This window comes from Urtica dioica, chromosome 11 (assembly GCF_054948205.1).
Source record: "Urtica dioica subsp. dioica isolate 48M chromosome 11, U.dioica_male_clone48M_v1_H2, whole genome shotgun sequence".
Lineage (NCBI taxonomy): Eukaryota > Viridiplantae > Streptophyta > Magnoliopsida > Rosales > Urticaceae > Urtica > Urtica dioica.
In genome coordinates, this window is record NC_142766.1 from 18,475,924 (window position 1) to 18,498,083 (window position 22,160).

A 22,160-nucleotide genomic window follows, 5' to 3' on the forward strand; every position below is an offset into this window, starting at 1 on the left:
AAATATTTTCACACTTATATTAATTAAAAAAATTATTATCAGTGAAATAACTTTGTTTTAAAATTAAAAATACAATTATTTTAAATCAAACACTTTTTATGGTTTTAGTTTGGGCGTTTATTTTAAATCAAATACTTGTTCAAATGAGGTAGACAAATAAAAGTGCCGTAACGACTTGTTTTCAAGTTCAGGCACCGTCAAGACACTTTTTAAGGGTCTTGATGGTGCTTGAACTTGAAAAAAGATAATTACGGCCCTTTTAATTGTCCATCTCATCCGAACAAATATTTTTGAAGTTAAATTAAATGTGTTACAAAATTCCAATGTAATAGATTTACCATCAATATAAAGTAATTAAACATTGCAATTAAAAGCATTTGAAGGTGTTTGGGACAGCGAACAAACTCACTCACCAATATATTTTGTTGGCACCGGTGATCATAAGTTACCGGATAGTTGTATTTTGTCTCCAAATTTTTATTTTTAGCATTCATCTTCTTGAATTCTGATTTTTTTGACGCTTAGAATCATTTAAAATTTTATGCGGATATTATCAATGAAAAATTGCAAAATAAAAATTTAAGACTATTTTTAAAGCATATTTTCGTATTAAAAAACTTTTATACTTTATTAATAGATGTAAATTTTTATCAAAAAAATATGGGAAATCAAGATTTTATGCCTTGATTAATAGATGAGAAAAAAAAATACATAAAACAATTGTCTTTTCTGGGTGATATCCAAAATCTCATTCCATATTCCAGTTTATAAAGAAGAAGAAGAAAAAAAGGAATGAATACTTGGAAGAGAAAAAGAGTCTTTTACAAAGAACCTAAACAGTTCGTTTCTATTACCCTTCTTTTTCAACTTTTGTCCTCCTCCGCTATATGTCCCCTTTAACTCTTCCCTTCCTTTACTCCCAGCATATGCATTTTTGGCTTTTAGTAAAGTCAAGGGGCACTAAAATCATTTCACTTGTGTGATAAATCCATAAATTTATTCCTTTTTATCCAACTAACCCTTTCAATTCCATTCCTCTCATCATTTTCTTCTTTATTAGTGGAGTTCATTTTGTTAACCCATTTATTCGTAATATTGAAATGCTCGTTCCGCAATAATAAAAAAAAAATAGTAATGAAATTTAAGATTTAATGATAAACAACAATTGAACCTACAAATACTTTAATATTGAATATATCAACTAAAATATTTCATGAAAAATTGACCAAAAGCAAATATATATATATATATATATATATATATATATATATATATATATATATATATATATATAGGTAAAAATGATGAGGAGTTTTGATTTGGAAAAGGTAAGACTAACAATTAAATAAAAAGAAAAGAGTATCAAATGAAAAAAAATAATACCAAGGTCGTCATCGCCGAACAATTCTATCAAGTTACAGATTTACATTTGTTAAATTATTCTACAAAGTCAACATCCACAAATAAACTAATACAAGCGATTGATAATCTGAAATTTAATCGATTATAAAATAGTTAAAAATGACGGTTTCATCGATAAATTACCTTGTTTTCTAAACAACCTAGAGAGCAAGCGTTCGAGATTGAATCTAACAATAAATAAGAGTTGAAAGCAGGATACACGAAACAAGAAAATTCAACACACACGTTATTATTCTAATTTTGGTTATGAACTTCACTAAAATTATCTAGACGCTCATGAGAATAATAATTCTAATCGTACTCCTATAAACACGATTTAAATTAAGAATTTTGTAACTAACTAGATCACTTTAAACTCAAAGTTTTGGATGTAGTCCACATTTAGAGAGTTTTAGAAAAATAGCCAATTATATGGCACTAGAGGTAATGTGTTAAAATTCTATATTTGTCCTTAAATAAATATAACGTTTTTTTTTCTTCTAAATTCATCACTTTCTCCTTCTTGTTTTTTAATTCGTCACTTTCTCTCTTCTACTTTTTTTTCAAATATTTTTTTTTGCATCAAAACTTCAAAAATCCATATCTATCTCATACGAACTCGAACTTGAGTGATTCCAAATCCTACAAATTCGTGGCGCTGAGATCTTCAAAAATAGACACATTGTGTTTGATGAAAAATCATGTTTAATACATCATGTTTACTTTTCCATTTATTTTCAGATGATTTTTGAAAATTTTCAGTTATTTCTATGTCTAATGCAGTAGCGTGATTTTTCTACATCTATGGCATTAAACATGATTTTTCATCAAACACAATGGATCTATTTTTGAATATCTCGGCATCACGAATCCGTAGGATTTAAAATCACTCAATTTCGAGTTCATGTGAGATAGATATGGTTTTTTGAAGTTTTTATGAAAAAAAAAATGTAGGAAAAAAAGTAGGAGAGATAGAGTGGTGAATTTATTAATAGATAATGACAAATCAGATTTTTTTTTATTTATCAATCCGTTTGACTATGTTTTTAAAGTTTGGCAAACATGGACTAAACCCAAAAATGAGATTTGCTTTTGGTCATTTTTCTAGAACGCCCTTAAATTAATTACAGATTAAAAATCTAGGTCGAGCATGGATGATCAAATTCATATCTAGCTATGTGATCAAGCTGAATAAAAAAATCATGAGAATAATTCAAATCGAGAATAGCCATAATAGTTATAGTAGTCAATTCATACTCTTTAAAATCACCATTAAACGTTTGGGAAACTAAACACTCATATTAAGACGTACATAAAAACATAACAAAATCCATTATTAAAGATAAATGATCGAGAATGAAAGAAAGCGGTGAAAATCGGACGCTCAAATCTTCACCTCGCCAAAGTTCGTAGCTCTAGATCTATTTAGACCTGTGTGTTCGTATGTTAAAATTGGAGTCCCCTTTAAGCCTTGCGAAGCGGGCTTAAAATTAAGTCTTTATGGCCTGGATTGCAGACTTCACCGTGGAAAAATTCTAATTTCTGCGAGTGACAACTTGAAGACCACTATTCACAAATGAAACCTCATGGAAAACTCTATTTGATGATACATAGACACCATTCAAACTCATTCTATATCATGTACAAGAGTAAGTTGTTTCACTTTTTTTTCTTACTCTAACTTGTCTGAAACACCTTTCAAAAATAAAACACAATGAATAAGCTCATGATAAGGAATGATGAACTAAATGCAAATATAACAATAGAATTTGAATTAAACTAATCATTTATCAAAGACTCTAACTATGATGAGTGGTACTTTAGATAAGATACGAGTCTTATCCACTAACAAATGCATATACATTTATTTATTCTATTTAAGACCATATTATACATGCCAAATTAACTCATATATATATATATATATATATATATATATATATATATATATATAAAATAGTAATTCAAAATTTTCATGCTACCAAGCATTTCATTTCTTCTCATGCAAATTTTGCATCTTGTTAAAATATTGAATTTTTTAAATTCTTTTATTTAAATTTAGTACAATGTTTTGTATATATTTCATTTCTTTAAAATACTTATCATTTATCACACCTTATTACAATAAATGAGTGGTTATGACCATGTAATAATATCTACATATTTCAATTATAATTGTAAATAAAAAAGAATATTTGGTTAATAGTCGATGACTTCGAACTGAATTTTTTTCCGTTTAGGTTAATATTGTAAATTAACTATATCTTGTTAAAGTTACTTAATAAGTTCAATACAACTAAGTTTCGTATATTTAGTTTTCATTTATAAATCAGATTCTATAAACTTTATATTAATTTAGTTTGATACCCCCTCATTTAGTTATAATTAATTTAAGTTAATTTAACTTGGTAAATCGAGTTTGATAAATATATTTTATTCTATTTTGAAATCAAGTTCAACACAAAACTTGGCTAATCAGAATTCTACACGGTCAAACTTACTCGAGTATTTTTAATTTTGCACGAAACTTTAGTTAAAGTTAAAATTTGATTGATAAAAACAACTTTAAAAATGATTTAAGTTGTAGACCGTATAATATTAGTGAGAGAATAATAATGTGAAAGTCGGAACGGCATATCAATTCAATAACAAAGTTTGATTATAGTGGGGATGACGTGAGATTCATAAAGTGCCTATCAAAAGAGAAAGCCATGCGCTCTCGCACCACATGTTCGTTCCCATATGGCTCACCCATCAACTCACCCCATCATCATCATCATCACCATATCATGTTAAATTAGAAACCCCATCAAATATTATTTTATCACCACACCACAACTCTCTCTCTCTCTCTCGCTCTCTCATCATTCTCTCCCACTTCTGTATAAATATTGGTAGTGTTGCCACCAAGGTGTCCACGTCCAAGCCAGTCGGTCACATAGCTAGATCATAATAAAGAAAAAAAAAACAAGTGTCCAGAGAAGAAAGAAAGAAGAAGAAGAGAAAAATGGTTCAACACCACCAAGATGAGACGAGGAAAGGACCGTGGACGGAGCAAGAGGACTTCCAGCTGGTGTGCTTCGTGGGGCTCTTCGGAGACCGGCGATGGGATTTCATCGCCAAAGTTTCAGGTTTGAAGGTGGCGGGAGACACAGTATATAGGTATGATTATTCGGAAGATAAGAGCTCTTTGTCCCAAAGGCCTTTCTGTATTAACCAAATCTCTTTCTTTCTCCTCTCTTCTCTCCTCTTCTCTACGTGTGTCTCTGTTATTATGAATTCCGGTGGTAGGACTGAACCGGACCGGAAAAAGCTGCCGTCTCCGGTGGGTTAACTACCTCCACCCGGGCCTCAAGCGCGGCAAGATGACCCCTCACGAGGAACGCCTCGTCCTCGACCTCCACGCCAAGTGGGGCAACAGGTAATTAATTCATTACAACTGTATTTATCGATGGAGTAACCCATGACCTTTATAAACCTGAACCTGAACCTTGACACACAAAAGGAGATTCTTGTGTCTTTCTTTTATGACGTGGGATCTTGATCCAATATGTCACCAGGTGGTCGAGGATTGCTCGGAAGCTTCCGGGGCGCACGGACAACGAGATCAAGAACTATTGGAGGACTCACATGAGGAAGAAGGCTCAGGAGAAGAAGAAGCGCAACGTGTCGTCCTCGTCTTCGCCGTCCTCGTCTTCCACGTCAGCGTCGATCTCCCCGTCGTCGTCGTCATCCAACATCACCGCCGTGGAGTCCCTCCCCTTCCCGCCGGACTCCGCCGCCGGAGTCGAGAGCTTCTACGACACCGGAGGCCTCAAAAACGCCGACACCAAGCCCGTCGTTTCTGTCCCTGTCGTTCCTGTGGCCGTGTCTGCGCCGGAGTATTCGATGGATGATATTTGGGAGGAGATCTCTTTCCCCGCTACTGCCACCGCCGCCGCCGCCGTGGAAGCTTCTCCGGCTTGGGCGGTTCAGGATCAAGACCAGTTTTACTGCTCAGACTCGCTTTGGAAAATGGTTGATGATGAAGCGAGCCAAAAGCTTAGTTATAATAATAATAATAATAATAATACCAGTAATCAATTTATCTCTGGGTTTGAGTGTTTAGGGTTTAGCGAAGGTCTAATTCTCTGATTTCCATTTCATTCATTTTGTTCATATACAAACTCCTTCTAGTCCACCTGTATAGTATAGTAGCTAGTACGTAGTACTACTTTATATATATATATATATATAGTATGTAGTATATATATGGGTGGTGTTCTTCCGTGGTATTAGTATTAGGGTTCGAGTCTCTCGCCGAAGTCCTCGTATAATCATGATGATGATCAAATAGTTGGCTTTTGTGTGTTTTTATTTTTCAGTACTTAATTACTTACTGTTAGCTGTTTCAGAGAAAGGGGACGGAAACTTCATAAATGTCCACATGAGAGTTGACTTCCGTCAACCAACTTTGTGGATTATGCATTGTATAATATAATACCAGCCTTTTTTATTTGTTAATTAATAAATATTATGGTCTATAATAGTTTCAATGATATAATTTGTACTTTTTCTTCAATCATCATATATATCATGATCAGAATTTTATTTTCTCTCTCGCTTTATATTCTTTTTATTCAAAAAAAAAAAATTATGCTTATATATCTAGAAGTATCTGATGTTAGTGGACTGAATTGAACTTTTACCAAAAACAACAAGGAAAGTATAATAACCAAATAATATGTTTATATAATTATGATGGTTCAGGTGCTCAATCAAAGAAGATATTAAGTTAATTAGCTACAAATCTGATAATTCCAGTCACAATTAAAGATGGTGGTCCTTGATCATGATAGGATGTCTAAAAGAAGAATTTTCTGACTGTCAGCTGTAGGAATCTCCAGGGGAAAGGAAAGATTCTTGCTCCGGAAATGAACAGATTCACTGTTTGTTTTCTTGTATATGTTTGTATAAAAAAAAAGTTATAAATACTTATCATATCGCAAATAAATAATATTAATAATCCAAGTGGATAATAAAGAAAAGAATATTTATATTCCAGCTAGCCACCACTAGGTATGGGCAATGTTTAAAAAGAAAAATATACGTGGTATCTCTTGGTATTTAGTCGTATATAACTATATATATAGCAGAAATTCATTTTTCGGTAAAAAAAATAAATTAAATAAAAATAATAATAACAGTATCTAGACAATAAATAATTGATTTTTAAAAAAATTAAAATATATCTTGTTTTGTATCTTACTCTTACATATAATTACTTCTCTAATTACTTTTTTTTTTTTCTGGAAAACATTTGTTGTTAATTGTTATCTTGAACTTAACTGATTTTTTTTACGTAAAAAATTGGAACCAAAATAATGTTTATGAATATAAACTCATATATTAAAAGGGTTATTGATTTATTATATTATTATACAAAAAAAATGTCGCTATGATCCATTTAGTAACCGATTTTCTAATCAATATATCAGTACGTAGCAATATATTTTTCAAAAGGCATCAAGCGATATTTCAATTGTCATAAATCCTTCCTCAGTACCTTTGTCGATAACTAGTATCTCAATAGATTAAATTGGACCTCCTGATCAGTATTTTAATCATAATGGATAGTCATAATTTTTTATTTTCAACTTTTGACTCTGGAAATCATTAATAATAATTATAAAAATCAATGGTGACAACCGGGGATGAGTTTAACGGCAGAAAAGAAGGGGCAAGTTTGTTTCAAAAGACAAGATGGTAAAGTTCCAAAACACGCAGAACAAGAAGAAAAAAGACAAACATTGCTCTTCCATTCACATTTAAACAATATTATTTTGTTCACGTACTTCAATCTATTCCAAAATAATAAATTATTTGTTTGCCGTCCAAATCTAATAAGGATAACAACAACATCTATATGTTATACGTTTATCCGTGGTTGTTATCTTGTTTGGGTTCTAATTAGTTCCTTTATCTTCAGCTAATTTAAATTATTTCAGAATGTTAAATCAATTCATTTCACACACACACACACACACACACACACACCAAAAAAAAAAAAAGTGGTGTCACTTCTTTTCTTATTAAGTTGACTTTGATGTGTTGAGCTTGTTGTATATGGCCCACTAAAATGCTTGGGTTTGGCCCAATAACACCACCACCACCAAAATACATTCTTGCCTCTCTAGTGCTTAGAGCATTAAGTATTTTAAATTATAATCTAACAAGTGAAATGAAACAAAGTTTCACAACTCGAGCTACGAGCATTGGAATTGCATGAAAATAATTTAATTCGTTCAAGTTATTAAAGATTCAGAAGTTTCATTTTTAATTTCCGAGATTTATGTGCACATGACGTGCCAAGTAGGCTAGGGGGCTGAACTGGACTGTATTTTACTGGTTTCATGCATAATGATCTGAGGCTTTTGGAGACTTGTAATTTTTAAAGAGGATTAGGGACGTGTTAAACACACTTATTCCCGTGGTCTGGCCACTTGTTTTGTTTTCTTTCCTTTGTGCTTTTGGTTGCCACACTCAGATTCATTGAGTATCTAAACATATAAAGTATGAACCAAAATCTAATAGTCCAAAACTATGGAACCTTTTTCTTAATTTTATTTTACGACTTTTCTTTTTGTATAATAGTGTTATACAAGCATCGCTGCCTTAAAATGTTATTAAGTAAGAGAAGATTTGATCTCGGGTTTGCTAGAGAGAAAAATGAATCTCTCTGCGAAAGTGTTTTTTTTTTTTTTTATATATATTTCACTGAATGAGTATAATTATAATTGTACAGCTCATATATACAATTTCATCTTAACATAATATTGTTTAGCTTCCTAACCGCCTATCAACTAACATCTTGCTGACGTGGCTCTATCAACTCTCTAACAATCCCCCTCAAGCGAAACGGTGACTCCTTCACGTTGAGCTTGTCCTTCAGTTTGCAGAATCTCTTGACTGATAGACCCTTTGTCAATATGTCGGCTGTTTGTTCCAATGTTGGAACATATCTAATCTCCAGTTCTTTGCTTGTTACCATGTCTCGAACAAAACGCACATCAATTTCAATGTGCTTAGTTCGAGCGTGAGCAACAGGATTTGCAGCCAACGAAGTTGCTCCCATGTTATCGCACCACACCACTGGCCCTCGTGACAGACTAACACATAGCTCACTCAACAAGGACTTGATCCATAGTATCGTAGCCGCAACATGGGCTAGAGCGCGATACTCTGTCTCTGTACTTGACCTTGCCACCACGTGTTGCTTTCTTAAGCTCCACGACACTAAGCATCCTCCTGAGAACACAGAATAGCCACTGGTTGACCTGCGATCATCAATGTTACCTGCCCAATCCGCGTCTGCAAAGCACGTGAGTGAGAGCATCGGTGAAGGTTTGAGGTGAATACCATGAGTGATTGTACTCTTGAGGTATCTCAAGACTCTCTTGCAAGCAAGCCAATGAACCTCAGTTGGGCTTTGCAGGAATTGGCTCAGCTTGTTGACTATATATGCTATATCCAGTCTTGTGAGTTTCAAGTACTGTAGAGCTCCGACGACACTTGTGTACTGGAAAAGGGTCAGTCATTGGCTCCCCTTCGCTCTTGGCCAGGATGAGGCTTGGAGCTATGGGAGTAGAGAAGGGCTTGGCTGTAGTCATGCCAGTTTTTCGGAGAAGGTCAGCCACGTACTTCGACTGAGAAAGATATAATCCAGTTGAGTCACGAAAGGCTTCAACACCTAGGAAAAAATGAAGATCACCTAACTGCTTGAGTGAGAAGCACTTGTGAAGGTTGGAAATAAGCTTGGAGATAGCGGCGTCATCATTGCCGGTGATAAGAATGTCATCAACATAGACCAGGAACAGAATACACACGCCATTGTTGGTGTAGATGAAGAGTGAAGAGTCGGATTTGGAGTTGTAAAACTTCCAATCCAGGAGAACCCGCCGAAGACTCTCGAACTAGGCACGCGGAGCCTGTTTTAGGCCATACAGAACCTTCTTGAGCTTACAGATGTGGTGAGGACGGTGAGGATCAACGACGCCTTCCGGTTGCCACATAAACACATATTCAATCAAGACACCATTTAGGAAGAGTGAGAACAATGCGAATCGTGCTGGGCTTCACAACGGGACTGAAGGTTTCCGAGAAATCGATGCCCGGCGTTTGTGTGTAACCCTTCTCAACAAGGCGGGCTTTGTGGCGACTCAGACTCCCATCAGGCTTGTATTTAAGCTTGAACACACATTTGTTCCCCACAATGTAGTACTTGGGGTCCAATGGAATCAAATCCCAAGTATCATTTTTGCTGAGAGCATCGAGCTCAGCTTTCATGGCAAGTACCCACTCATGATGTCCAAGCGCCTGAGTAACAGTAGAGGGTTTGGATGGACCTGGGTCAATTTGTAGGGGATGGCGACTAAGGTTGAAGAGCTTGGGTTTGAAGATACCGGCTCTCGACCGTGTGGTCATGGTGTGGGTATTGCTTGGTTCAGGGAGTCTGTGGATTTGAATAGGCTGAGTGAGAACATGGAAAGGCTGTTCGATGAGAGTGATGGCAGTGCTTTACTGAGAAATTTCAGTAAGTGGAGAGGTATGGCTGTCATTAGAGTTAAGCTCACTTTGTGGTCCAATGAGTCTTGGTGTGTGTATGGATGTACTGTTGTCGGCTTGAGTGGGTTCAATATGTGGTTCAATGGGTCTTTCTGGATATATGGGAATAGGTGATGTGGATGGTGTTGGTGATGCCGAGGAATCTGATGCAGATAGGCTGAGAGAAGCTGTGTCATTGACTGACCTGGTCACACCGGTGTCACATGGAACAAAAATAGACTGTGGACTTAGGCATGGACTTGACACATTTTGGGACACTGACTCAGACTGAAATAGCTCTTTGTAAGGAAATTCAGACTCATGAAAAACTGCATTCCGGGTTATATAAACTTGACCAAAAGAAGACAGACATTTGTAACACTTATGTGCTGGATTATAACCAATAAAAACACATTTTGAAGATCTGAACTCAAGTTTGTGTGTATTATAGGGACGCAAGTGAGGAAAAACAGCACACCCAAAAACACGTAAGAAGTTGTAATCTCGTGGTTTTTGGAACAAGAACTGATATGGAGATTGATTTTGAAGCACAGGGGTAGGCAAAATATTGATCAGGTAAACTGCAGTTTGAAAAGAGTCCCACGACAGGTTTAAGGGTAGTTGGGCTTGGGCTAAGAAAGTGAGGCCAAGCTCGACTATATGGCGATGTTTTCTTTCGGTTCGACCATTTTGGCCATGTACATGAGGACAGAGATGTCTCATTTTGGATGCCTTGATCAATCATAAAGGGTTTGAGACTACGAAATTCACCACCCCAGTCGCACTGGACTGTGATGATGGGAGTTTTAAAGGCCAAGAGAAGATTTGATCTAGGGTTTGCTAGAGAGAAAAATGAATCTCTCTGCGAAAGTGTTTTTTTTTTATATTTCACTGAATGAGTACAATTACAATTGTACAGCTCATATATACAATTTCATCTTAACAGAATATTGTTTAGCTTCCTAACCGCCTATCAACTAACATCTTGCTGACGTGGCTCTATCGACTCTCTAACAAAGTATGATAATGGTCAATCTCATAATCAATTTCTAATATAAGATATATATATATATATATATATATATAAGTATTATAATATTACACGTCTATTCGGTATATTTATGTTTTTCATATGGAATACTTGACAAGATATAGCTCATCACCTATATAGTTTTGATGAATCAATAATATAATAAACAGACACAATGTGGAATAAATTTGATTAGATACATCTCTTGAAGTGGTAACAAAACGAAGGGTAGTTATTTGTATCTAGAACGCTACCCAGAAAAGCATGAGATATTTTTTCGTTCAACAAGTAACATCACTGTCCTTCTCTAAAAAAAAGTAACATCACAGTGGAAAAATTAAAAATATCATATTTTTAGAGCTTAACATTTTTTTTTTTAAATAGTGGGTGTTTTAAATCATTTCATGAATAGTACTTATTTCAAATTGTTTTATAGTAATCATCTGTATAGGAAAAATAATAGAACCCAAATTATTAAATAAATTTGTAATGAAAGTACATGTATATATAAATTATTGTTTACAAATTAAAAAAATTATATTTTTATGATAATAAAAAAAATTAGTTAGTTAAAAAAACACCACCACCCATCTCAACGTAACGCCAACATGTAGAAATTCCAAATTTTTGGGTAAAATAGGCCCAGTCCAATCCAAAGCCCATGAAGACATGTTAGAGAATCGCATGGGCTTTTAAAAATCGGGTCTAGGGATACGTTTAAAGTTTGGGCCTGAAATTTTTTTTCGTGGCGTTTATTTATCTGAATTTTGACAATGAGAAAATTTTCATTAATATTTCAGGAAAAATTACACGTTTCATGTTTTTATAGCTAATAATTAACGTGTAGTTTGCCATGACCACATATTACTAGATGTAAAAATTATCATTCTTAATAAAACCTTACCAGTATTTTTATTTTTAATTAAATTATTAATGTTATTAAAAACGCTCATTAGAATTTATTTATGCATTTAAAATATGTAATTTCTTTTTTTGTTGAAAATGTGAGCTAAATTATTTGGAAAAAAGGCTAGTTAAAAAAAATTCAAGAGTTGAATGAAGAAAAAAGAAATCAACTACCCATCTGACAAATTCATGAAAATCCTTTATTTTTTTTATTTTTTATAATTGCTATTTGGGATTTTGCTGTAATTTCGTGAGTGGACATCATATGGGAGTTTCAGTAGTGGAACAGTCTTTTTGTTTTTGGCAAATAAAGAGAATACAAATATGGGTTATCTCTATCTTCTGGCTTACAATTCTGTTCAGGCAATCGGCTGGCAAGTCCAACAACTCACTAATTCATTCTCATTCTCATTTTCGGTTCCCAATTCTGAATCTCTCTGCACTTTCTCCGAATTTCCAATCGCAGGGCTGTTTCGGTCTATTCACTCATCGCCTCCTTCGTTTCAACTGGATCACTTAAATCTGCCTATTCTTCCGCCGGAGACCTAATATGTATAATTTTTGTGCATTTTGTGCCCTCTCTTTCTCACTTACATAATATTGGGTATTTTTTTTTTCTTTCTCAGGTCTATTGCAAGCCCTTGCATTCTTGGAAGTTATACATGGAGCCATAGGTGAGGTTCTTATATTTATAGTTATGTTTTAGCTGAATAAAATATTTATAATTGGATATTTAATAATTAGGGCTAGTTCCAAGTGGAGTGGTGCTTCCTCTGATGCAATGGGGAGGGAGGACTCACTTTCTGCTGGCCATAGTCAGGCAGATCACCGAGGTTTTTGCTAATCACATGTGACCAACAATTAAAATTATTTTTAATTATTATTTGTGTTTGGACGATTGACTTGAATTGCATGAGATTGGGAGTAATTAATTAGGTTTCGAGGCCTCTAATAATCAATGTTGCAGATTCAGGAAATGCCCTCGGTGTTCATCACATTTGTTGCCTGGAGCCTAAGTGAGGTGATTTTTCACTCTCTTACATATATTGCTATAAAAATATTAGATTCACAAATTTTGATTCCTTGGATCAAGAAACATTTGTAGATCTTTTATACGCACGAAAGTAGTACTTACTAACTAGTGTTGAGCCCCTAACTATTTGCTTCACAAACCGTAAAACCCCTGTTTACATTGAAACGACAATTGGGAAACAAAACGACATCTACTGATGGAAATAACAATTAAAAGATCAAAACGAAATGGATTAGACGTTAAGATTTTGGACAGACTTTGTCCCTTTTTTTTTTTTTTTTTTTTTTTGTGTGGGCTTTAGGTCTCGATTTGAGTTTGTTAACAAACAAATACCAAAATTCAATATTTGATCACTGACAAGAAACATGAAAACATATCACTGACAAGAAAAAAAAACCTCTGATATAGGAAATAACCAGAGAGAACTGCATTTAACTGATTTTGTTTATTTTTTTTTTTTTATGTTATTAGCACAATAGAATCAGAAAGTCCAATTTAAGACGAATTTGAAGGACTTGAAGCTCACGGAAGGTATCTATGTGACATCTTATCTTATGATGGAATTGGATAATGAACCAACAACTCGAACGACATAAATAAGGTTAAACTAAAAAGAAATGAAACAGAAAACAGAAAATCAAAACGACATGTAACTTATGACGGTAAAGACTTAAAAAGGAACCTGGGCTGCAAATCGGAAACAACACTGCAAGTTAAAATGACATCCTTTTTTTTTACTTCTTCACTAAACAAAGCTACTTTATATTTATTGCATCAGGAAAATCTCAAAAGTTGTAAAGTAGTTAATTTTTGTTTTAAGATTTACTGTATGATTTTTTCTTCAATTTATCTATTCTTCTGCAGATAATTAGATACCCTCATCATGCTCTAAACTGCATAGGAAGTTGTCCATATTGGGTCACATATCTCAGGTTCTTTTCTTTCGCCTTTTCAGCTCTTAAATATTCGATACAAATACAAAATAAATTTCACCGCTGAAGATAATCAAGCATATAATACGCAGGTACACTGCATTCACTGTGCTATATCCCGTGGGATTGATATCTGGCGAAAGTAAGTGAATTGAATAAATAATTGCGCTTTTCGGCTTAATAAACTTGTTATCGAATCCGTAGTTTATTGTTTGTGACGCAGTGTGGCTTATGTACCAATCCCTGCCTTACATCAAGGAAAAGAATCTTTACGCCGATTTCTTTTCCAGCTTTCCTTTTACTTATTACAACTTTGTCACCGTAAGTTTCTCTCATTCATTTCGAACGTCTAGTCTTTTCTAAATTACTATCTTGAACTTGCATCCTAAAAAGCCCAAGTACTCTTGTGCAATGTTTGGTTCCAGGTTTGAACAATGTTGGCCATCGAATCCATGAATTCATTTTCATTTTTCGTTGTGTTTGTCCAAATCTTCATGAGAGTGTTTATTGTTAAGCCTGGATGTTTATATAGAGGTGATATTGAATCTCATCTGTGTTTGCTTTGCATCGTTTTTTTTTTTTTTTCAGGTCTTGCTTGGGGTTTATCCGTTCTTGTGGTTGAAGCTTTACCTTCATTTGTTCAAGCAACGACGATCCAAATTGGGAACACGCACTGCCAACGAGAAGAAAAAGATGTGAAAAATAACCAAAGCTCAGTTTCTTGGTGATAATTTATTTGGTTCTATTTGTCTAGTTAAAGAATTTTAAGTCTTTTTCATGTTCTATCTATGTTCATATATTTTTGTACTAGTGGTCAATTTTTCATATATTTGCTTGGCTTCTTATTAAGAAATTCTGAATATATATTACACTATCAAATTTTTAATCTAAATCTACTATTCCTTTTGATTGTAGTTGTTCTATGTCTATTCAGTTAAATTATGGTACAATATCACATTCTTATTGTTATATTGTTTGGTTTAGAAAAGATATAAAATTTAATGAAAGACAGGTTTTAACACTTGAAGAAACATATCACATTTTTTTTTCGTTTAGACTTTTCCAACCCCTGCAAATTAGTCAATTTATTTTAAAACTATCCTACTTGAACGCCAGGGGCACCAAATTTAGATGCAGTAAGATTAGATTATGGGTTAAACTTGGTAGTTTACCAATTGCCATTTATTTCAATATAAGATTAGATTATGCTAAAAATATAACCATATCCAAGACTAATTCCCATTATTTATTAATAAAAAAATTCCACTTTTATAACCAACTTATGAAAAAAACTTTGGTTAATGACAAATATGACATGTAAAAGCTGTATTTAATAATAACTATAAAGAAAAATTGTACAAAATAATCGTTTGAAATTAATTGACTGACGAAATAATCAATTTCAAGTTTTCGATAAAATAGCCATAATTATTATGTCAAAACATTTTTTGACACGGTCATTAAATATTTTGACGATTTATATAAATAATTTATCGCTAATTAAAAATATCAGAGGATCAAGCAAGTTTTTATAACGTGTAAATGCTATTCTTTTCTCCTTGATTTTACAATAGTCAACGTCCACTTAAACCCCCAAGAGGAATAAGTTAGAGTTGGGTGTTTTCTCTGACCACATAATAACTTCTCTTAAAACTAGATTTGAGCAATTAAATTTTTTGAAAATATATTTGGACTTTGTTCAAATTTTTAGAAAGTAAAACTATTAGATGAAGATATTTTAAAAGGAATTGTTGTTTGAATCTTGAATGTTTTATAAGGTACGATGGAAGTTTGTAGATATTATTCGGATTTATTTTATGAACTTAAACTTTAAATGAAAGTTTTTCAAGAGGATGATAGTAAATCGATGGAATTGCCTAATCTCATTCAAAATATTGATTCATTTCCAAATGTTTACACTATCACAATATTGTAAATAGACTACAGTCTCTTTTTATTAAAAGACTGTATTTTAATGAAAATCTGTAGTCGCTTAAAATAGACTACAGTCATCTAAATATAAAAGTTAGGGAAATGATTTTTGGCACAACTCACGAGTGGGAACGATCCACTCGTGAGTTGACACGTGGCCACCAACTGCCACGTGTCAACTCATGAGTGGATCGTTCCCACTCGTGAGTTGTGCCAAATAGCATCACTCTAAAAGATATAAGACGAAACTTAAAACGTAATTAATAACATGATATAGACTACCATGTATATAAATAGTAGTTGAAACTTAAAATAAAATTAAAACAGTTTTCTAAAACCCAAAATCTTTTTAACGTCCCCGTCTCTTTTCTCGCATGCCCTCAAATAAATTATCTTTTCATTTCTTTTTAAAAAAATAATCTTTTTCATTTCTATTAAAAAAAATCATCTTTTTATTCCGGTGATATAATTGATTCCCAGCAAACATTGAAATAATAAACGATGTCAATAAAAAAAAAAAAAAAAAAGAAGAAGAAGAGATACGATTCACACCTCATTATTCAAAAGAAAAAAAAAAAAAAAAAACCACTTCCCACCTCCGTCCTCTTCGGAGCCGATCAGGGCTTCATCGACCTAACCAGTGATAGCTTATGGGGTCGGAGCCACCGCAACAATGCTGATGAAACAGAATGATAGGTGCGTTAATCACGCAGAAAACTCCTATTTTCCCGACTAAATCCGAGTTTGTTCTTGAGTATTTGTGATGTTTTTTGTGTGTTTTTGAGAGACTTATAGGTTTTAGAGGCCAATGAGGTATTAAGGAGGTTAGAAGAGCATCATGTGAAGTAACGGAGCCATTTTGAGAAGACTCGAAGACTTTTCGTCAAGTTAGAGCAAAGAAGAAATACAGCGTCCTCTTGTGAACGATTATGAGAGTTTGAAGTAAAGATTTTGGATGATCCAATTCCATGATTGGATAGAGCTGTCTCTTAGCTTTCCAACGCATATTTATTTGCAAGAATCGGACATCGGAGCTAGGAGTTATGGCCGTTACAAAATCGGTGCACGCGGGAAGAAAAAGCGCACGGCGTGACCCTATGGGGTCGCGCCGCGAGGTTCCGAAAATCGCCGAAATCGATCTCCGAGCATGAAGCGCGGAACGCGAGGTCTTCCGGGATGTCAACCTCGCGGCGCGACCCTAGAACTGCGCGCCGCGAGGTCCTCCGAGACAAAAAAAAAAAGAGGAAACGCGGATTTGGAGTCGATCTGAGCTGTTGGATGACTTTTAATTACCCAATATGCTCCGAAAATTAAGAGAAACCCAAGGATTTTGACCTAGACCTATAAATACACCTCTCAATCTCTTGTTTAGAAACTTTTGGCACTTTTTCATTGTTTCTCTTAGTGTTTGGGAGAGATAGAGAGAAAGAGGAGAGCCGTTCTTCATCAATTCGCGTCAATTACAGTTTTCTTCTTCTCTTTTACTCTTGAACTCCCGTATTTTAATTTTCAATTTAGTTTTCAACTATGGTTTCTTCTACTTCTTTTTCTTTTATTTTATTTTTTTTTCTCGCTACGCTATGAACTAATTCCATTAAGGACTATGGCGTAGCGGGTTTAGGATTCGGTTATGGATATGATTTAATATATTGAAATTCAATTTCCATTCTCTATTGCTTTGCTTAATTCAAATCCGTTTTTAATGCTTGATCAAGCTTAGCTACCTTGTTCATGATTTTGTACTACAACTTGATGCTTGAGAAAGATTAAGTTGTTAGTGTTTTGGTTTGAATTACTATGATGCATGCCTAGGCTAGAGATAGTTAGGTTGCCATAGAATCGTGTGAATGCTCTTGATATGAATGCATGTTTTTGTTAGGGATTGAGATCGAGAGAAGATTTTCCTAGCTTTGACATAGGTTGTTAGATGCTCGAGAGAGATTTAGCAATATTATTCTGTGAGTATGGTTAGCAAAGTGTAGTAAGTTGATTATTGATTGTGCGTCAAGTTTGCGTATCCAAACCGTTGAATAAACCCGTGAAGCCTTGGTCCTTAGCCTCTCTTTCTGCTTACAACTTTTATTTGATTATTTTGTTATTTAATTATTTTAAAACTTGTCAATAATTTGTGACATCTTTCCATCTTCTCGTTAGTTCAATTCGTGCTAGTTGATTTGTTTGCTAATTAAGCTTGTTCCTCGTGGGATCGACACTCGTACTTAATTCACTCTATTACTGGAGCGACACGTGCACTTGCGCGCGTAAAAATCGCAACACAGAACACGAAGAAGAACAGGCTGGAGGTTGAATGGTTGTTTTTGGTAACACATTCTGTTTTGTGATAATGTTTTCATTTAGAAGACTTTTCATTTCTCTCTTTTTCTAATAATATTTTGTTGTTGTGCTCTGTAGTGGTGCCTGGGGAGCTCTATCTCTAGTATTTGGAAACACTTATTTTGTTTATGGTACGTAGCCTTCAACATTTTAGTTATTCTTGGCTCATTATACTTCTCTTGGAGTTATTGTCGAAAAACTTATACGACAATTTTGTGAGGCGTGATTACTCAGTTTTGTAAAGAAGTTGACTTGTCCAGTTCTTAGTGAAGAAGATCAGCTTTACGAAGAGTACTTGTGGAGAGAAAGTTGCAAGTTGTCAGTCACCATTATGAAACTCATTGCCACGCAAGTCTCCAGTCTATCTCTACCTGGCAATAGACATTCTATTATAGTATAGTGGTACTTTTTTTAAATTGTACGTTTGTAGATTTTAGGTCTCTTTTTTCACTGAATATTTGTAATTCATGACTGTATGTTTTTATACCATTATTGAAGGAAAATTATTATGATTGCATTGTATATGAGATCATTCTTTAATTGCTTGGATTATATTTTTTTTTAAATAAGAATTGTGAGTATAAACCAATGTTTAAAATACACAAATTAATTTTACTGATATATAGGCGCTATTGACAGGTAGGCCATAATGATTTTAATACCACTACCGATTTATACCAATTCAAAATTAATGATATACCGAATATCGACAGGTATATTGACAATTTTATATGAAATAAATTTTATATATAAAGAGTGTAAAATGTATACTCATTTAATTCATTTTATTTTTATGTTATTTAGATGTAATTATATTAACAAAGCAACTTATGTATATTAATGAAAATATATGTATGCTTATATCAGTATTAACAATAACATGTATGGTATTGGTAATAATAATGATAATAATAATAGTATAGATACACAAATTAAAATGATGATTTTTGAAAAAAGTCAATATATAAACATGTACAAAAAGAAAAGTCCCACATCGAACTTGTAAGAGAATTTTGTTGGATAAAGTGATTATAAATATCTCATAGATGGACTGCAATCGAGTATTGCTTTCAATTATAATGTAACTATTGCTAGAGGCTGTTATAGCAATGGACTAAGTCGTAGTCTAATAGAAATTTAACTAGATAAATGTTTTTCAATAGTGAGACGACGGGGGATTAGTTTCATTGTCAAGAGAGAAACAACTTAGATGACTAATTAAGGCGTCTAAATGACCGCTCTGTGATAAAAGAAGCAGGGGTGCAAAGATCCCCTGCAAAGATAGCCAGAAGGTTTGTCTAGAAGCAGTCACCCTTTAAAGAGTGCGTAATAATTCATTGATCGAAAGATCTTACACCGAAGATAAATGAGATTAAACGATATGTCGAATCTGAAGCTGTGGGACGAGACTACATCGAAACTAGATATCGTAAGAAAGACTACGATATGTTTTTATGGTAGTGTTATGGTGCTTATTATAGAATAATATTTACTATTTTCATTTCCCTTGTTTCCATATAATAGATTGTTTCAAAGTTAAAATTAATTGACAAGTCTTATTTGAGTCATTCATGCCAAAAAAAACTTAGTGGAATTGTTATTTTGCCACTTGAAAAAAAAAATAGATAAACTTAAATAAGGATCTAATTTATGAATTTGCATCTTATACAGTATGCAAAATAGAATATTTGTAATTTTTTTTTTTCTTTTTTAACATGATTTTCTAAAATTATGCTTAGTTGTATTGTAAGATCATATGTAAATATTTGATTAATGAATATATTTTTTCAGTTTTATTTAATTAATATACATATAATTATATTTATTTCTGGCCTCTCAATTATATTAAGCGGACTCTCCTTGAAGATTAAACTGATGCACATGCACATATACGAAATAAGACCTTGTGTACTTAGGGAGGTTATAATATCATTATTAATGAAATAAACTTTCTCATATGTCACGCAGATAGATTCAGCCATCAGTGGTCAGTTATCATGTCATTTAAAACCACCGGCCATTACGATTTTAAACTTGAATACTTGTGTTTTGTCCACTTTTAAAATGATACTGGCTTATTTTGGCTTATTTTTGTTGGAGGAACACACGAAAAAAAGACAGATATATCCGAGTTTTCAAATCCTTTTTCCGTGTCTCTATTCGTGTCCCTCAAATAAAAAATAACCTAATTTAATTATAATAATTTATTTTTAAATAAAAAGAAACAAATAAACACGACTTATTTTTATTAAAGGTACACTAAGCAAAAGATAGAATTTCTAAAGATACCCTAATTTATTGTCTTTTCTTTGGCACGTCGCTTTTCTCCTTGTGGCTTATTATTTATGATTTCAGACGTCCCTTTCTAATTCTATATTTGCTAAGCTCTCGCGTAATAAGTCAAGCTGGCATTATTTCCTTGATCATGCGAAACATTAACCACTGATGACTGATCCAATCCAAAGATTTAAAATCGAAACACATCCATGTAAAAACGAAACCAACATTAAAAAGACCTCACATAACAATAAGAGAAATAATAATCAACACTTGACAACAACCCCAAAAAAAAAAAAAAAAAAAACGGAATCAGTAATCGGTGGTGGGGAGGGTCTCGTGGGTGGGGTTTCCGATGAAGATGTTGTCGTAGATGAGGGCGGCGATGGCGGCGCCGACGAATGGGCCGAGCCAGTAGACCCAGTGGTTGGCCCACGTCCAGCTCACCACGGCGGGCCCGAACGACACGGCGGGGTTCATCGACGCTCCGTCGAAGGCTCCGCCGGCCAAGATATTGGCTCCCACGATGAGCCCGATCGCCAGAGGAGCGATCGTCCCGAGGCTTCCCTTCTTCGGGTCCACCGCCGTGGCGTACACCGTGTACACCAGCCCGAACGTCATCACGATCTCGAACACCACCGCGTTCCACGCTCCAACTCCGTCCGATAGACCAAACGCCGCCGTTTCCTGTGTTTGCAGTTACTTTATTCATCAGGGAGATCTCGTATTGATTATATAGCATTCGTTCGGGTTAATTTCGACGTACGTATAGGAATTTATGTAGTAGTAGTAGTAGTAACATATAGGAGTGTTATAGTATATAATAGGTGGTCAACGGTTAACGTACCAATCCGCCGGTGGCGAACTTGAGAAGCAAGCAAGCGACGACGGAGCCGAGAAGCTGGGCGATCCAGTACAGGACGCTCCTCATCAGCGTGATGTGTCCTCCGACGAAAGCTCCGAATGTCACCGCCGGGTTGACGTGTCCGCCGGAGATGTTGGCTCCCACCGACACCGCCACGAAAAGAGCGAACGCGTGCGCCAACGCCGCCGCAACAAGACCCGCCGGCGTCGCCGCTCCGTCGCTCGTCAGCTTGTCTGTTAACACAAACCCAAACAACACACATTATTAATATCACATATACGTGTGTATATATATATATATATATTAGTACGATATGGAACACTTACTGAAAGCCATTCCGGAGCCTTCTCCGGCGAAGACGAAGATGAGCATGGAGAAGAACTCCGCCAGAGCCGCCTTGATTGCGTCGGACTGGCCGATTTCGGCCGCATTTCCTAAGGCGATTTTACAGATAGGCATTTTTTTTTTTAAATTCTCTAAGAAGAAGAAGAAGAAGAAAAAGAAGAGGTTTTTGTTTGTAGTTCTTGCTGTGCTTGTTCTCGGCTTTGGGGTGAGCTATATATACACACACGATTGCATTATCTTCGGGTCTTAGGACAGTGTGTTTGATTTGATCAATAGACTTGGTCACCGGAAAAGCCGGTTTCAAGCCGGTAAACGAGGAAAGGAACTTCCAAATGATAACTTCGCCACCTGTCGCTGTCGTGGACAGCGACAGCCAATTAGTCGGGCCTCCGGAGCATTGCTGGCCAAACACGTGGACGGTCGGATTTGACTTTTGAGGTTTGATCGGTGGGATGAGAGAAAAACTTTGGGCGTTTGACCGACCACTGGCTGTGTGGGCCTGGGAAAACTAATGATTGGTTG

General features: G+C 34.7%; 3 protein-coding genes across 3 annotated transcripts; 2 read left to right on the forward strand and 1 right to left on the reverse strand.

The window, feature by feature from the left end:
• The first annotated feature begins 4,208 nt into the window (after positions 1 to 4,208).
• MYB59 (myb domain protein 59) lies at positions 4,209 to 5,996 on the forward strand. Its single transcript, XM_089630791.1, has 3 exons — positions 4,209 to 4,532; positions 4,693 to 4,822; positions 4,962 to 5,996. The coding sequence occupies exons 1-3, from the start codon at positions 4,409 to 4,411 to the stop codon at positions 5,533 to 5,535; spliced, it is 828 nt and encodes a 275-aa protein (XP_089486917.1). The 5' UTR covers positions 4,209 to 4,408; the 3' UTR covers positions 5,536 to 5,996.
• Positions 5,997 to 12,151: 6,155 nt separating this feature from the next.
• LOC149381964 (Protein-tyrosine phosphatase-like, PTPLA) lies at positions 12,152 to 14,799 on the forward strand. The gene is made up of 9 exons (XM_089600894.1): positions 12,152 to 12,294; positions 12,387 to 12,472; positions 12,547 to 12,594; positions 12,665 to 12,753; positions 12,888 to 12,941; positions 13,818 to 13,885; positions 13,978 to 14,027; positions 14,109 to 14,206; positions 14,474 to 14,799. Exons 1-9 carry the CDS (start codon positions 12,245 to 12,247, stop codon positions 14,582 to 14,584), a joined length of 654 nt encoding a protein of 217 aa, XP_089457020.1. The 5' UTR covers positions 12,152 to 12,244; the 3' UTR covers positions 14,585 to 14,799.
• A 5,744-nt stretch (positions 14,800 to 20,543) lies between these two features.
• On the reverse strand, positions 20,544 to 21,829 carry LOC149381965 (aquaporin TIP1-2-like). The gene is made up of 3 exons (XM_089630106.1): positions 21,620 to 21,829; positions 21,276 to 21,526; positions 20,544 to 21,115 (listed from the first exon to the last, which is right to left on the reverse strand). Exons 1-3 carry the CDS (start codon positions 21,750 to 21,752, stop codon positions 20,741 to 20,743), a joined length of 759 nt encoding a protein of 252 aa, XP_089486232.1. The 5' UTR covers positions 21,753 to 21,829; the 3' UTR covers positions 20,544 to 20,740.
• Between the last annotated feature and the right edge of the window lie 331 nt (positions 21,830 to 22,160).